Below are 17,172 nucleotides of genomic sequence, written 5' to 3'. Positions count from 1 at the left end.
GTAATTGCAGCTTTGAACCATGAATTTTAAATCATTATAACTAAACTCACACACATCTTTATTAATCAAAATAGGAACCATTACAACCAACAGATTTTTGCCAACAAGAAATAAGTTTATATATTCCTGTAGCATGAAAATCCATGCTTCAGGATTCAACAAACTCTTGAAAAACATTTTCTGCATCCTGCGGGTTGTAATGTATTTTCACTGCAAGAAGTTGTCAAGATGCTTGAAGAAATGGTAGTCAGTTGGCAAAAGGTTGAGTGAATATGACAGATGAGGCAAAACTTCTTAGCTCAATTTATTTAACTTTTGAAGCATTTGTTGTGTGATGTGCAGTTGGGTATTGTCATAGAGAATTGTGCCCTTTCTGTTGACCAATGCCAGCTGAAGGCATTGCAGTTTTCAGCTCATCTCATTGATTTGCTGAGCAACTTCTGAGATGCAATGGTTTCACCTGGATTTCAAAAGCGGTAGTGGATCAGTTGGGCAGCAGACCACCAAGCAGTGACCATGATCTTTTTTGGTATAAGTTTGGTTTTGGCAAATGCCTTGGAGCTTCTTCTTGGTGCAACCCCACTGAACTTGGTCATCACCAGTCATCATATAAAATCCAGCTTTCATCACATGTCACAATTTGATGAAGAAATGGTTTGTTGATATTGCGTAGAATAAAATAAGATGACACTTCAAAATGACAGTTTGTTTGACTTTCGGTCAGATCATGAGGCACCCAGTTATCGAGCTTTTTCACCTTTTCAATTTACTTCAAATGCTAAATGACCATGGATGGTTGACATTGAGTTCTTCAGCAGCTTCTCCTGTAGTTCTAAGACGATCAGCTTCAGTGATCCTCTCAACTGGTTGTTTTCAACTTCCAATGACAGGTCACCATGCTCCTCTTCTTCAAGGCCCTTGTCTCCTTTGCAAAACTTTTTGAACCACCGCTGCATTCTGTTTTCATTAGCAGTTCGTGCGTCAAATGCATTGTTGATGTTGTGAGTTGTCTCTGCTGCTTTATAACCCATTTTGAACTTGAATAAAAAAATTACTGGAATTTGCTTTTTATCTAACATCTTTTCTATAGTCTCAAATAAATTTAAAATAAGTAGCAAGTAATAAGTCATTAACAAAAAAACATAAAACAAGAAGTGTGCATTAAAAAGATGTATAACATAACCCACATTCATTTAAGAATATATTCCAATAGCAAATCGCAAATTTCAACACTGCAAAATCGCAAGTACTTTTGCACCAACCTAATAGTTACTACTAACATTCAAGGTATAAAGCATTTTTAAGTCTTGTGATACATAGAGAATTGCATTCTGAAAGGTTAACAGCTTTATGTACATATTCTTGCTTCCTTACCTTTGCGAGGATTGGATATTCCCATTAAAGTATTTTGGTATGAAAAATATATATATCAATATTTAACATGCATTTTTTGTTTTTTAATTTTTACAATGTTCTGTTGGTTTCTGCCATCGAACAACATGCATCAGCCATAATTATACATATATCACCTCCCTCCTGAGCCTCCGTCCCCTCCCCACACCCTACCCTCATGGCCATCACAGAGTGCCAGATTGGGCTCCCTTTGTTATATAGCAACTTCTCATCAGCTATCCATTTTACACAAGATAGTCTATGTGTGTGGATGCTACTTTCTCCATTCATCCCACTCTTTCCCTCCCCCACTGTGTCCACTAGTCCATTCTCTACAACTGTGTCTCCATTCCTTCCTTGCAGATAGGTTCATCAATATAATTTTTCTAGATTCCATATATATGCGTTAACATACTATATTTGTTTTTCTATTTCTGACTTACTTCACTCTGTATAGTAGGCTCTAGGTTCATCCACCTCACTAGAATTGACTCAAATCCATTCTTTTTTATGACTGAGAAATATTCCATTGTATATATGTACTACATATACATTTTTAAAGATATTGGTGAGACTGAATTTTTAAAAAGTATTTTATTAATCATTTAAATTTTAAACCACAAATGATGCATTTTTCTAAAACCTGCTTCAAACATCTTAAATACTGTGTTTTTCCCAAACACATTTTTCCTGCTCAACCACTCTCTTTTCTGTCATCAGCCATCTTTCCCAATCTCATCAGTGATGGTTCATATTTCATCATCTCTATCCTAGCTCAACCCTCTCTCAACAGATGATTTTGCCTCCTAAACACCAAAGCAACAGAGGTCATTAACTGAAACTTTGACTTCCCTTTCCTCTGCCTCCAAATGCCTGTTATGTGACAGTGAACAGCAATTAGGAAATGTGTTAAGTCTGTAGGAGTAGAATCCCATGGGTTGTCAAAGGGAAAAGCCCAGCTGAGAAATCTGGACGTGATCCTTTGGTGGTGGTGAAGGCCCAAAACAATATTATCTGGGAGAGAGAGGGAAAGTTAGTCATTACCAGCATGCAAAATGTAATGGTTCCTTCCCTTTAGCAAAGTCAGCATTGAGTTAGCATTTAAGGCAGGAAATGCCACACCACTGTATCCACAATACTGTAGCAATGCAATCAGGCATCTCAGAAGGAACCAGGCCAAGTTAGAATTTTAATATTTTCTTAAAATCCCTTACGACTTTGCCTTTGCATTTCCTATTTTTCAGTCGTCTGTTCATTCATTCAACCACTGTTTATTGAGACACTTTACTTTATGATTTTAAGAGAGTCAAAAACACCTGTTTTCATGAAACTTTCAGTATTCATGAAGTAAATGAGATAAATCATGGCATGATTAAAGGTGATATTTGCTAGGCAGTAAAAAGAGAATGAGGAGTTCTGGTGCAGAGGGAAATTGATGGAATTACAAATAGGAAGTTAAGGAAGATCTATCTGATCATAAATTCTGAAAGAAATGAGAGTGCTAGCCATGCAGATATCTGTGAGATGAACCTAATGAACAGAGAGAAGAGCAAGTACAAAGGCTCTATGGCAGGAAGCAGCCCAATGCCTTCAAGGAGCAACAAGGAGTCCAATGTGATTGGCAGAGTGACTGAGGAGATAAATAGGATGAAAAGAGGTCAGGGGGGTAACCAAAACTGTTCATGGTAGTTTTCTCAGCCACTGTGATTAGTTTGGCTTTTCTTATATATATATATATATATATATATATGGCTTCATGGGTGAGGAGGGAAGTCACTGGATAATTCTGAGGAGACATCAGTTCAGTTCAGTCACTCAGTCATGTCCGACTCTTTGTGACCCCATGGACTGCAGCACACCAGGCCTCCCTGTCCATCGCCAACTCCCAGAGTTTATTCAAACTCATGTCCATTGAGTCAGTGATGCCATCCAAAAATCTCATCCTCTGTTGTCCCCTTCTCCTCCCGCCTTCAATCTTTCCCAGCATCAGGGTCTTTTCAAATGAGTCAGCTCTTTGCATCAGGTGGCCAAAGTATTGGAGTTTCAGCTTCAGCGTCAGTCCTTCCAATGAATATTCAGGACTGATTTCCTTTAGGGTGGACTGGTTGGGTCTCCTTGCAGTCCAAGGGACTCTCAAGAGTCTTCTCCAACACCACAGTTAAAAAGCATCAGTTCTTTGGAGCTCGGCTTTCTTGATAGTCCAGATCTCACATCCAAACATGGCTACTGGAAAAACCATAGCTTTGACTGGACAGACCTTTCTTGGCAAAGTAATGTCTCTGCTTTTTAATATGCTGTCTAGGTTGGTCATAACTTTTCTTCCAGGGAGCAAGTGTCTTTTAATTTCATAGATGAGACATAGCAAGTGAATATGTAGAAATACACAGTATGTCAGATGTTGAAAATTGCTTGAGAAAGATAGAAACAAGAGAAAAGAAATGGTGATGCACCAGAACAAAGGAGAGAGGACCGAAATGAATAAAATTAGAAGTGAGAGGAGAAATTACAACCAATATCACAGAAATGCGAACAATCATAAGAAAATACTGAGAACAATTATATGACAACAAATTGGGCCATTTAGAAGAAACATATCATCTTCCAAGACTGAATCAGAAAAAACAGAAAAATCTGAGTAGACCAGACTTTTATTATTTATTACTACTCATTATTCCTTATTTAATATGTGTTACCACTCATTAATAGTAATGAAACTGAATGAGTAATTTAAAAACTATCAATAAGCTGAAGTCAAAGACCAAAAAGCTTCACGGGTGAACTTGACCAATATTTAAAGAGTTAACATCAAGGGAATGAATGCTTCCAAACTCATTCTATGAGGCCAGCATTACCCAGATACCAAAACCAAAGTTACACACAAAAATTTATAGGCCATTATCCCTGATGAGCATAGATGCAAACTGCTCAACAAAATGTTAGCAAATCAAATTTAACAATGCACTGAAAGAATTATGCATTAGGATCAAGTAGGATTTATTCCAGGGATACGAGGATGGTTCAGTACTTGCAAATCAGTCAGTGTGACACACCACATAACATTAATAAAAATCACATGATCATGTCAATAGATATAGAAAAAACATTTGACAAAATTCATCATGCATTCATGATAAAAACTCTCTACCAAGTTGGTGTAATGGGAACTTAACATAATAAAGCCTATTTATAACAAAGCTAACATCATGCTCAACAGTGAAAAATTAAAGCATTTTCTCTAAGATCACATTTTTTAGTAGCATATGGTTTAGTCTCCACATGTTTGCAATTTCCCCATTTTCTTCCTGTATTTGATTTCCAGTTTTATACTATTGTGTTCAGAAAAATACTTAACGTAATTTCTATCATCTTAAATTTGTTGAGTCTTGGTTTTTTTCCCCCTGGTATGTGATCTGTTCTAGAAAATGTTCTATATGCACTTGAAAAGAATGTGTGTTCTCCTGTTTTTGGTTGGAATGTCCTGTAGACATTCATTTCAACTTCCAATTTATGTGTCACTGCTTCCTTATTGATCTTCTGTCTGGGTGATCTGTCCATTGATGTAAGTTGGCTGTTAAAGTCCCCTAATTTTATAATATTATTATCAGTTTCTTCCTTTATGTCTGTAAATATTTGCCTAATTATTTGCTATATTAGGTGCATATATGTTAATGAATGATATTCCTCCTTTTGTATTGATCCCTTTATCATTATATAATGCCCTATTTTGTCTTTTGTTATAGACCTTGTCTCAGCCTTGCTCTCTGAAATCTATTGAGTGTTACCACACTCAGGAGAAGGGGATGAGAGAGAATGAGATGGTTGGATGGCATCACTGACTCAATGGACATGAATTTGAGCAAACCCTGGGAAATGGTATAGGACAGGGAAGCCTGGAGTGCTGCAGTTCTTGGGGTCACAAAGAGTGGGACACGACTTAGCAATTGAACAACAAAACACCCAGGCTCAGGCTAGGTGCTTACAGACACAGTGCCTTTGTTGCACCCAACAGCTCCATGGGGGTGCTATTATTATCCTTCCCATTTTACAGATTTGGAAATGGGGGGTCAGAGAGTATAACTTGCTCATTATCAGAATGCTGGCATTCAGCAGGATACAAATCCAAGTCTTACTAACTCAGGGTTTTTCAACCTCAACACTACTGATACATTGGACCAGAATATTCCTTGTTCTGGGGACCATTCTGTGCGCTGTACGATGTTTCCCAACATCTCTGGGGTCCACCCACAAGATGCCAGTGCCAGTTCCCACCCCATGGAGTGGCGAAAACCAAAAATGTCTCTAGACATGACCAGATGTGTCCAGGGGGCGGGGTAAAATCCCCTTGTTTAAAAACCACTGCCCTGACATGAGGGTGGGGGAGGTGGGAGACATGGCAGACATCATCATTATTACAGAGGATGAGGGACTGTGTTGTTAGGGAAGATTCTGAATGCTGATATCAATCTCTGACCCAGTCTGGAAAGACAGATGAGTTCAGTTTTTTCTTCTCTGCTTTATGATGAAAAGGACAAAGCCTGTTCATTCATTCTTTCATTCAGTAGACGTTGCTGAGCACCCACTAAGTACCAAACCTTGATCTAGCCTTTGAGGAGAAAGCAAGGAACAAGACAAAAATTCCTGTCCTCACAGAGGTTACATTCAAGGTAATATGTGAACAAGTGAAGCATGTGGTATCCCAGACAATGATAAAGGCCATAGCAACAGAGCATGCAGGTGGGCCAGGGTGGGTATAGGAATATTGGTGGGGACTTACAGTGTTAAATAAGGTGGCCAGGGTTGGCCTCACTCAGAAGGTGACATTTGAGCAGAGACTCACAGTAGGGGAGCAATTGAGGCCAGGTGAAGTCTCAGGGAAGAATGTTGCACAGGGAATAGTAAGTGCCAATGCCCTGGGGCCTCTGGCAGGTTGAGGATTAGTAAGTGCAACCAGAGTGGAATTAGGAGGTGGTGATGAGGTCAGAGTCTTGTTGGAAGGAAGAGTGTGGGTGATGTCCACAGTCACTTTGTTATTGTTCAGCCTCTAAGTTGCATCTGACTCTGCAGCCTCATGGACTACAGCATGTTAGGCTCTGCTGTTCTTCACTATCTCTCAGAGTTTGCTCAAACTCATGTCCATTGAGTCAGTGATGCCATCCAACTGTCTCATCCTCTGCTGCCCTCTTCTCTTTTTGCCTTCAGTCTTTCCAAGCATCAGGGTCTTTTCCAATGAGTTGGCTCTTCATATCAGGTGGCCAAAGTATTGGATCTTCAGCTTCAGCATCAGTTCTTCCAATGAATCTTCAGAGCTGATTTCCTTTAAGACTGACTGGTTTGATCTCCTTGCAGTTACTTAGCCTAGGCCATTTCTAGTAGCAGTGCTAGATGCAAGCTTGGACTTTGGAGCTCTCCTTTCCAGCTGGGTCAGGTTACACAAGCCGCTTCCTCCGTAGTACGGGCCCTGTCCTAGAACCAGGCCCTCGCTTGAGTTTGTGACTCACCTAGCTGACCAGTGCTTGCAACACATGGGAAGGTGGGGAGTGCAGGTGGTGCAAGTATAAGTGGAGCAAGCCTGCCAGCTCCCAGCTGTGTCAAATGGTCCTGTCCTGAGCACAGTCTCCTCTTGGCCTCTCCCATGGTGGAAACAGCAGGATGTTGATTTCTTTCCTCCTCCTGCTCCTTGCTACAGTTTGCGTGGCCTTCGTGGGTGTTGGACTATGGGTTTTCGGCAACCACTTCCTCACCACAGACATCCCTGCTGCCATCAGCCATCCAATGAGACTGCGGGTCCTCAACGGCTTCTTCCAGCTTTTGATAACATGGGTGAGTTTTGTGTTTTGTTTGTCCCCTCCTCCAGAGAATAATATCCCTGTGTCAGGAAGATCCCATGGAGAAGGAAATGGCAACCCACTTCAGTGCTCTTGCCTGGAAAATCCCATGGACGGAGGAGCCTGGCAGACCTTTGCAGTCCATGGGGTTGCAAAGAGTTGGACATGACTGAGCAAGTTCACTTTCTTTCCAGAGAATTAAGAGCAGGATTAGGAAAACAATGGGCTGCCCTGGTGATTTAGACAGTAAAGAATCCGCCTGCCAGTGCAGGAGACCCGGGTTCGATCCTTGGGTCGGGAAGCTCCCCTGGAGAAGGGAATGGCTACCCATTCCAGTATTCTTGCCTGGAGAATCCCATGGACAGAAGAGCCTGGCGGGCTACAGTTCACAGGGTCGCAAAGAGTCAGACATGACTGAGCAACCAACACTAACTAACTAGAAGAAGGACATACCAGTACTTTCAGTTAAATTAACAGTCACATCATGGCTGTGGAGGCTGACAGTGTATTACCAAACCTGAAGATTTTCTATTGGATAACATGATTCTTAATCTCTTCCTGATGTTTTTCAAGCTGGCCTCAGCTAAGAGCCACAACATTGACTCACTTAATCAAAATGATTAAGCCAAAAATGATTCACTTCCTCAGATAACAGAGAAATTCCACCCCACCTCCTGTCTTATTTTCTCCATGGAATCCACCATTCTGTGGAGTGGTGAAGACAGGGATAATTGTTCTGAATTTGGGGCCTGTGTTGACTACCTGCTACCTAGAACCAGCCAACCACAAAATAAAAAGATGCAGCAGATGAGTAAATGAGTAGAGATGAGTGCAACTCCAGAATGTGACTTTTTAGAAAAATATTTTGTTGCTTTTGAGAGATGGAAAACTCTTTCTGTAATATAGTCAGATTCTACTCATTATTGCTGGTTTGTATAATTTAATCAAATACTTGTAAGTAGATCATGGCAAGGATTGTGTAAATATTGCCAATTAGGATTTGCTATGATTTTCCAAAGGGCTGATGGAGATTGGATACAGAAGATACATTTAAGTCTCTTACTTCATGAAAATTGATGGCAAGCACTTGTTCTCAATGTAGCCTTGATGGAGGAGAACTCGGGGGCCAATTTTCTTACCTATGGGGTCAGCTTGAACGAGATGGGATGGTTCAGTCCTGTGGTTTTCCTGGCCTTGACTCTCATAGTCTACACTTTGGGTTTCCAAATACAGTGACTCAATTTCCTCATCTGCAGGATCAGGGAAAGTAATAGACCCCAGCTTCATAGCACTTGGTGGGTACGTAATGAGTTAATCTACCCAGAGTGGACTTTATGTGCCCAGTACAGAGTAAACTGTCCATAAATATTAGCCTTATTGCTATTTCTTAATTTTTTTTTTCTACAAAGTTGTGTAACTGCTATGTGTCACTCTCCCTTCCCAGCTCTGAGGATTAGTGATGGGTGAAAGAAATAAAGCCCCAGACAGAGGTGATTTGCAAGCAGTCTGAACACTCGTGGAAGTGTGGGGTGGGGAGTCAGCAATAAATAAGCAAACTTGCTACAAATAAACCAAATGACAGAGTGGCAGGTGCTGTGAGGAGAGTAAAACAGTAGGGCTACAGTAGAGTATAGTAGGGTTTCTTAACCTGGAGTTCCTAGAACCCCCAAGGGTAACAGAATGCAAGGAGTCCATGAGTTTGGATGGGGTGGAAATTGCCCCATTTTCACTTAACCTCTAATGCAAATGGGGTATTTCCTTCCCTCATGCATGAAGGGAACAAATCACCATTGGGACAGCAGAACCCTCAACTCTGTCAGCAAGAGGAATCATGGATATTCTCAGAGCCTATTACAGGCATAGCAGATTGCAAACAATCACATGTGTACCTTGTTCTTTTGAAATTATGATAGTATTAGACCAGCCACTAGATCTTCTATTTAGTATGCTAATAAGGAAGTACTGAAGGTATACTACTATAGCATACATTTACTCTAATATTTTGATAGCTATATTTCAGTAAAATGTAATAATCCTATGTGTTTTATTTTATATATTCAAATGTATTCTGTGAAAAGGCCACAGACTTTGCTAAAAGCCAAAATGCCCTTGGTACAGAAAGGATGAGGAACCACTGGAAAGAGAGTGCCTGGCAGAGAGCCCACATTACTTATTTATATTTTTTATCATGCAAACTTACAGACATAACCCAAGGAGACAGAATAGTATAAAGAAGCCTCAGACATTCAACCCATAGCATTCATGATTATTGATTCTCAACCAATCTCACTTCATCTGTGCCCCTACATTTTCCCTCATTCCCATTTCCTTATAAGTAGATCCCAGATATCATATTATTTTATCTAAAAATATTTCTGTAGGTGTCTCTAAAAAACAAGACCTCCCTCTGCCTCACCATCCCTTTAAAAAAACATAACCACTATGCAATTATCACTCATAAAGATAGCAGCAGGATGCTTAGGATGGCCATGATGACTAGAATGGTCCAGAAAGGCCTCCCTGGGAAGAGACCACACATGCAGGCTGAGGTGGGAGCCTTTCCAGGGTCCCTTGAGGGGTGGCCAGAGCCTGGTTTGTGGGGCTGGGTTTCTGAGGAGAGAGGATTGAGAAGTGCTGGTACTGGAGCAGTGAGGGTCTCGGTGAGGATGGATTTTCTGCAGGTAATGGAGGCACAGCGGGGGACTTGCAGGCTTGTGGCCCAGTCTGCAGCCACTTTGCAGAGGGTACTGCGGTGATAGAGCCCTGGCACAGCACACTCTGAAACCCTTCTCATCCCATTTCCTTTTCTCTCACCAACAGGGGATGATTTTTGAGAAACTGAGAATCTGCGCTATGCCCCAGTTTGTCCGTTTCGTTCATGATCTGCCGCCACTAAGGAAGCATCCGGATGTGGTGGTCAAGGACCTCCGGTTTGGGACGATCCCCGTGAAGCTCTACCAGCCCAAGGCATCCACAAGTGGTCTCAGGCCTGGCATTGTGTTCTACCACGGCGGCGGGGGCATCCTAGGGAGCTTGAGTAAGAGTCCTTTCCTTAGATCCTTTGCCTGGAGTGTGATGTCCCAGAGCACAGCCGGGTGGACACATCTTTCAGCAGGAGGTGGCCCTCCTGTCATTTTCCCAGGGTCTCAAAGCTGTTATTATGACCAGGGGACACCAGGACAGTTACTGGGGCCCAGATCATATACATATGTATACATATCATACATATATATTAAGGGTTTCTCTGGTGGCTCAGACGGTAAAACGTCTGCCTGCATTGCGGGAAACCCAGGTTTGATCCCTGGGTTGGGAAGATCCCCTGGAGAAGGAAATCGCAACGAACTCTAGTAACTCTTGACTGGAAAATTTCATGGACAGAGGAGCCTGGTAGGCTACAGTCCATGGGGTCGTAAAGAGTCAGACATCACTGAGCGACTTCACTTTCTCTCTCTTTCTCTCTCCCTATACACACACACACACACACACACACACACACACACACACACACAATTCACATAACATAAAATTCACCATTTTAAACTGTGCAATTCGATGGTATTTAGTACATTCAAATGTGTGACCACCACTTCTATTTAGTTGTAAATAAGGATTAAAAACAATGAAAACTCAAGTGTGTTTCACAATAGGTATTGCTTGAGACAAATTTCTGGTACAGACAGACAGGAGGACCAAAGAGTTGAGGAAAATTAAGGAGGAGGGAAATGAGTGCAAAATTGGGTCAATGTTATTATATATCTTAATTTTTTCCATTGCGGAGAAATTAGGGAGAAGAACCACCTTTACATAGTACTTCTTGGTCTGTGGAATGCCAGGGTCCCTTTGCTGTAGACTTTGAGAATAAGGGATTTAATACAACTGTGGTTTTGTTTTGGTTTACATAATCAATGACAGTGAGCCAATATTTATTTGTTGACATTATTAATATTAATATTTACATGGAAGGTACTATGGAATCTGTGTAGATGCATAATCTTTTTTGTAAAAATTTTTTTAATTGTAGTAAAAGTCACATAATATAAAACATATTTATTGGTACAGTTCAGTGGCACTAAATACATCCACATTGTTGTACAACTCTCACCATCATCCATTTCCTGAATTTTTCACCTTCTTAAACTGAATCTCTGTCCCCATTAAACACTTAGACCTCATTTCTCCTCCCACCACCCCCTGGACCCTGGCATCTACCAGTGTACTTTCTGATTCTATGAATTTGACTGTTCTATATTCTACGTACCTCATGTAAGTGGAATCAAACAGTATTTGTCTGCACCTAATATATATTGGAAGCATCTCATCTGAGTCCCCAACAGCCCTATTATTGTCATTATATCTATTTTACAGAAGAGGAAATCAAGCCTCAGGGAGGTGAAGGGACCCGCCCGGTACAACTTTAGGTCAAGCTAAAAGGAGGAAAACTTGGGATCTGAACTCAGGTCTAAATCTATAGCTTACCCACGGTCAGACATCTTCTCAGATGCTGTGAATGTACTGTAGAACAGATAGGGTTGCAGGTGAGTCTTAGAGAAAGCTGTTGAGACAGCTTGACAGAGGAGAGTGAGAAAGTAGAGAGGGAGGCTGACTACAGCTGGAGGAGAATCTGCAAAACCTTATTAGAATCAGCCTGGCCCTTTGACCTCTGAAGTTATCCTTAAGAAGGGGCAGGTGAGGATGGCTGGCAAAAGGAGCCCACTAAACCTCCCTAGCTTGAACATTTCAAACCTTTTATTTTCTAGAAACACACCATGGCATATGCTGTAACTTGTGCAAGAAGAGTGATGCAGTGGTTCTAGCAGTTGGGTGAGTAAGGCAAGGATGCAGAGATGCTGGGATTCCAGGAGCCCCAGGGGCAATAAAGGAGTCTGTGGCAGGCAGGTGTTGAAGGATGCCAGGAGCAGAGGCTGTGAGATGATGGTGAGCAGGAGGGCAAAGAAGAGAGAGAGGAAGGGAGAAGCAGGGAGAGGTGGAGATGGGGCATTACTCCTGCGGGTGGCCCTTAGGTATCTTTAAAGGAAGGCTTTAGAGCATTGCAGCCTCTGGAAACTGGATAGGGGGTGGTCTTTGCAAAGTACATCCGGGGCAGAGCTTCACTACCAGTGCATGTCTGGGTGGAACACTGTACTTGGAACAGAACAGCCCTGCACCTTCTACACTGAGTACCTCCCTCCACCAAATGTGCACAATGCCCTGCGCTGTAACCAGGACAACCTCCAACAGTGCCACATCATTTCCAAGTGCTCTGGAGAGGGCGGTCCACCCTGGTGAGACCCACTGAAGGAGGCAGGAAAAATGAAAAAGCCACTGTCTCTCCTAACCTATCTGGGCGAGTCACCACACGATCTGGAACCTCAACAGGGCACAGAGACACCTGGAGAGACCCTCCCTGGGTCTCCTGCCTGCTGCCTGACACATCGTCACCCAGGCCCTGGGTGGTTCCTTCTGATCAAGCTCTTCCTGCAGTTTCATTTAAATGCACATGCCAGGAAGAGATATCCACTGCCAACATCTTGGTGGGGATATAGCCAGTGAAGTAAGTAAAATTGACAGAAGTCAGTCCTCAGACATTTCTGAGCCTACGTGCCTGGGCATTGAAGGCTTTGTCTGTCATCTCATTTAAGCCTTCTACTTTGACTTCACCTTCTCAAGCTTCAGAAGAAGAACTTAATAGAAGAAATATGGGCAGAAGGATGTTAGACACAGGTGTTTGGGGCCCTGTGGGAGTGGTGAGTGTAAACCATATTTGTTGATTCCTTTTCAGATACCGCATGGTGCCTAAGCATAGGTTTCCAGTGGTAGTAAAAGATTGCATGGTGGGTACAATCCACTTCTTGAAGTCCTTGAATACGTATGGGGTGGATCCAGCCCGGATCATAGTCTGTGGTGACAGTGTGGGCGGGGCCGTGGCAACGATTCTTTGTCAAAAGTTTGTGGACCATTCTGATCTCCCCAAGATTCGTGCTCAGATCCTCATCTATTCCACTGTCCAGAGCCTGGATTTCCAGTCCCCTTCCTATCAGCAGAACAAGAACATGCCACTGCTCAGCCAGAATTTGGCCTTCTATTGTTGGTGTAGTTACTTGGACATCAGCCCCTCTTGGAGAAGCGCTATACTGAAAGGCGCCCACTTGCCTGCGGAAGTCTGGGAAAAGTACAGGAAGTGGTTGGGTGCAGAAAACCTCCCAGACAGGTTTAAGAAGAGAGGTTACCTGCCTGTGTCCCGTGAGCCCCTGAATGAGGCTGCCTATCTGGAGACAAACATCATTCTAGATGTGATGAACTCACCCTTGATTGCAGATGATGAAGTAGTGTCTCGGCTCCCTGAAGCTTGCATCGTGAGCTGTGAGTATGATATACTTCGGGACGAGTCGCTGTTGTACAAGAAGAGGTTGGAGGACCTGGGGGTTAGAGTAACTTGGCACCACATGGAGGATGGTTTTCATGGAGTGTTGACCACCATTGACATGAGATTCTTTTACTTCCCCTGCTCCTCGAGGATTCTGGATGCTGTGGCTCATTTCATAAAGGGGCTGTGACCATCTTCCTTCCTGCTGCAGTTGCAAAAGTATGGATTCTGCCATCATCTGATTCTCATCGGGGGTCCCTGTTATTCATGTAGGTGATGCTGGGTAGGGCTGGGGAGAGTGTGGAGGTTATCATGTCATCTTACTTCAGGTTCTGGAATCCTAGAATGCATGTCTCTGATGTCTAAAAGGAGAACAGCAGAAGAGACAGGTTTAGGGGAAGGGTGGGCTCTCTGTCCATGATCCATGATCACTGTCAGTGAAAAATCAAGCTGACATTCTTCAGTGACCATTTACAAGAGGGAATGAGCAAGTAAAGACCATTCATGGCCTCCTTGAGGGACAGTTCAGGTTGCCCAGGCTGATCCAGGCTGTGGGCAACAGGAGTGTCTACTTGTCTGGGCCTTGGAATAAGCTGGGAGCATCATGTGCAATCTCGTGGGCCTTTTCCAATCTGGCTCAGAGGGCAGGGGTCCTGATGTCCTAGTGCTGGGTGGTGGTGCAGAAACTGGTTTCATCTTCCCCCTCTGGGTACATGGTGACATTTTTCCTGCCCTTTCTCTGTCTCTGAGCTCAGAGTCTCAACTGCCTGGACTGGAAGAGTGAAGATGGACTGAGTAGGTTTTCCATGGTAGTTGACACTTAGTGGGAGATAAAGACAGACTGGAGCTCTTGGAGTCAAAGTCAGGCTTTCAGCCAAGGGCTTGTAAACAGTATTATATGTGCTCAAGGAGCAGAGTCCAGAGGGAAGCTAAGTCCCAAGCTGGAGACCTATGAAGATGAAATCTGATCAAACTCAACCATGTCCACAGTGGAAATCAAAGGAGGGCCCAAAGAACTGAAGATGTGTTAGTGAGAACTATCACTACTTTAAGACACAGAACTAGCTCAAACTGGCCTAAATCAAAGAGAGAATGTATTGGCTAATGTAGCTACAAATTGCAAGGATAAATCAGGCATGGTTTGATCCAGGAATGCAAACAGTATCACCAGCTATGTTCTCTTTACTATAGTCCATGCTTGTGAACCTCACTGTCCCCTCTCTAGATTTGGCCCTGAGTACCTCCAGGCTTGTCTTTTCCCATAGTCAAGTTCATTATAATGAACTTATTTAATTCTCAGCAGTCCCAGCAGAAATCACACTGCAATTTGATGACTTTGTTGGTTTTCTGAGTGGTGTATCCAGTTGCTAAAACCAAGAATATGGAATGCTATGAGTGACCAGCCCCAAGTCCCATGCCCTCCTTGGAGTGGAGGGTGGGATCAACTCCATGTGGTGCTTGGATGGGCATGGGGGATGGATGAGTTCTCCCTCACATCAACACTTACTCTACTGTAGAAGCTCAAATGAAGCCTGAGTCAAGGTCCTTGGAAGTGGTAAGAGATGTCAAGGACCACTGGGCAAGTTGACCACTTGCCACTTATAAATAAAAATTCCTTTGAAAGGGATAGCCCAAGCTCTCAGGCTGACCCCACCTGGTCCTCAGGAGGCTCTGCTCCTGACTGGCCAGTGGCTTTTATAGGCCAAGAAGCAAAGGACCTGCACAAAGTCTACTGCACAAAGGGCCCCATGTTTGCCCTTAACTTGCATTCAGGTGAATGTTCAAGCTGACACATGGGGCAGAGAGGAATCCCGCTGGATGGCTTCTTGGTGCATTCACAGCAGGAAGACCAGCTTTGTGGGAGAATTAGGAACAACTCACTAACAGCACATGGCTTGCTGGCCACTCAGCTGTTGGAGAGAATTGTCCCCTCTGAAACAGGTCTCTGAGCTGACTGCTGGCCTTGGGCTGTATTGTGGCCTTGGTTCACCCCCAGCTCTGGAGATAGGTGGAGGGAAGTGAGCCAACCTTCTGGAAATTTGGGTGATCAGCTCTTCAATGGTGGGATGGTGAGGAGTAAGTGAGCCACAGGAAGATGGTGCCCAGTGGAGATAGTGGGTTACCCTTTCACCCACTTGCACTAGGGTATGGAAGAATGCTGGGTGGGCTTATTTCTGAGGCTGCTTCCTTCTGCAGGCTGTGCGAGAGATGAAGCCCTTTCACCCACAATGGTTGGTTTGATCTGGGGACATGATACTCCTCTCTTCTCCTTTATTCTTCCTGGCTGTCCTTCCTGCAACCTGTTCCTGAGGCTCAGGGAATGGAAAAGGGGTAGGAATGAATGTTCACTGAGAGTCTGCTGCATGCTAGGCTCCATACAGGGCTGTTTAAATCTGCCACCTCACTGTGATGAAAAACAGCTATGCTGGTTGCTGCCTAGGCATTTAATGGTATGACAGCTCTGCTCACATCCAGAGTCTGGACATTATGATAAAGACCCGTGCTTAGGATTCCCACCACAAGTTCCTGCTTCTCCCTGGTCATCTTTTAGAATAACCATTCTAGAGTTGAGCCTGTGAAAAGTTAGTGACCTCCACCCCAACACCTTAGAAGGAATAGGTGCTTGCTTGCTGTCCTGTTCTTCGTCCCCTGCTCACTTGTGACCTGGAACAGAGGACTGCCTTCGCTGCCCCTGCTCACCGCGCACCCCCACCCCACCCTCATTTCTGGGATCTGTAAATAATAAATATTGTGACTTTACCTGCTTTGTGTGAGTGTGTTGAAATTGTACTTTCAGTTGAAATCACCCCTAGGTGTTCACTTCCTCAAAGAGAGTTTGGATGTGGGGGGAGCCCCCTGTTGACCCTGTGTGAGGTGCTGGTGTCCCCTCATTCAGCAAGCCATCATCATCAGTCTTAACTTAATACACCAGGTATGCTGTCCTGCTCCACCCCACCCTTCACTGTGTGTACACGTGAATTCTACGAAGTGTGAGTCACATGACCTTATGTGAGTCATTTCCCGTCCAGCGGGGTGTTAGCTACCCTCTGATCTGAGGCAGATTGATAGTGTCAAGTCTTTTTGCCATCAGGTTTTATTTTTTTTTGCTTTCTTGATTTTAGCTTTCTCTAAGTCACAATGGCTTTGGAATAGGTAACCATAGCCCCATTTGGAAATGCACAGCTGGCGTGCCCTGCTAACACGGCTCGGAAGATGGAGCCACCTTTAAGCCTAGACACTCCGGGAGTGTTTTCTCAGTAAGTTCCCAGGACTTCCCTGCGAAGATCTGCCAGTTTGCCCACAGCAAGTGCCATCAGATAAAAGATAACACATTGTAACCAAAATTGTTTTCTTTTGTCAGAAGACAATTGAGGACAAGATCTTAGGGCAAAGTAAAGAAAATGGTGTCTTCCTCAGGGTACTTCTCACCTCCACCCAGGACCTCCCTGCCTGTCTGGCTCTAAACCTTGTCTCCCTCTACCCTGGTACCCACTGCACTGGAGTACCTGCCTGCTCTCTCCTCCTATCTCTGGACTCGCTAGTGATATACAGGCTAGTATAGATCAGGCTCCACTGAAGTGACAAATGGCA

At 43.5% G+C, this 17,172-nt stretch overlaps 1 protein-coding gene across 1 annotated transcript in view; it reads left to right on the top strand.

The window, feature by feature from the left end:
- AADACL3 (arylacetamide deacetylase like 3) overlaps positions 1–15,497 on the top strand; it is a 127,372-nt gene extending 111,875 nt beyond the window's left edge. Inside the window, exons 7-10 of the mRNA XM_061160717.1 lie at positions 7,079–7,212; positions 10,038–10,254; positions 11,975–12,038; positions 12,997–15,497. Coding sequence (XP_061016700.1) covers positions 7,165–7,212; positions 10,038–10,254; positions 11,975–12,038; positions 12,997–13,771 — 1,104 coding nt within the window. The 5' untranslated portion in view covers positions 7,079–7,164 and the 3' untranslated portion in view covers positions 13,772–15,497. The remainder of the gene's footprint in view (positions 1–7,078; positions 7,213–10,037; positions 10,255–11,974; positions 12,039–12,996) is intronic.
- The last annotated feature ends 1,675 nt before the right edge of the window (positions 15,498–17,172 follow it).

This window comes from Dama dama, chromosome 14 (genome assembly GCF_033118175.1).
Source record: "Dama dama isolate Ldn47 chromosome 14, ASM3311817v1, whole genome shotgun sequence".
Classification (NCBI taxonomy): Eukaryota; Metazoa; Chordata; class Mammalia; order Artiodactyla; family Cervidae; genus Dama; species Dama dama.
The sequence above is the reverse complement of the archived record's forward strand: the minus strand, read 5'-3'. Positions and strand labels throughout refer to the sequence as shown.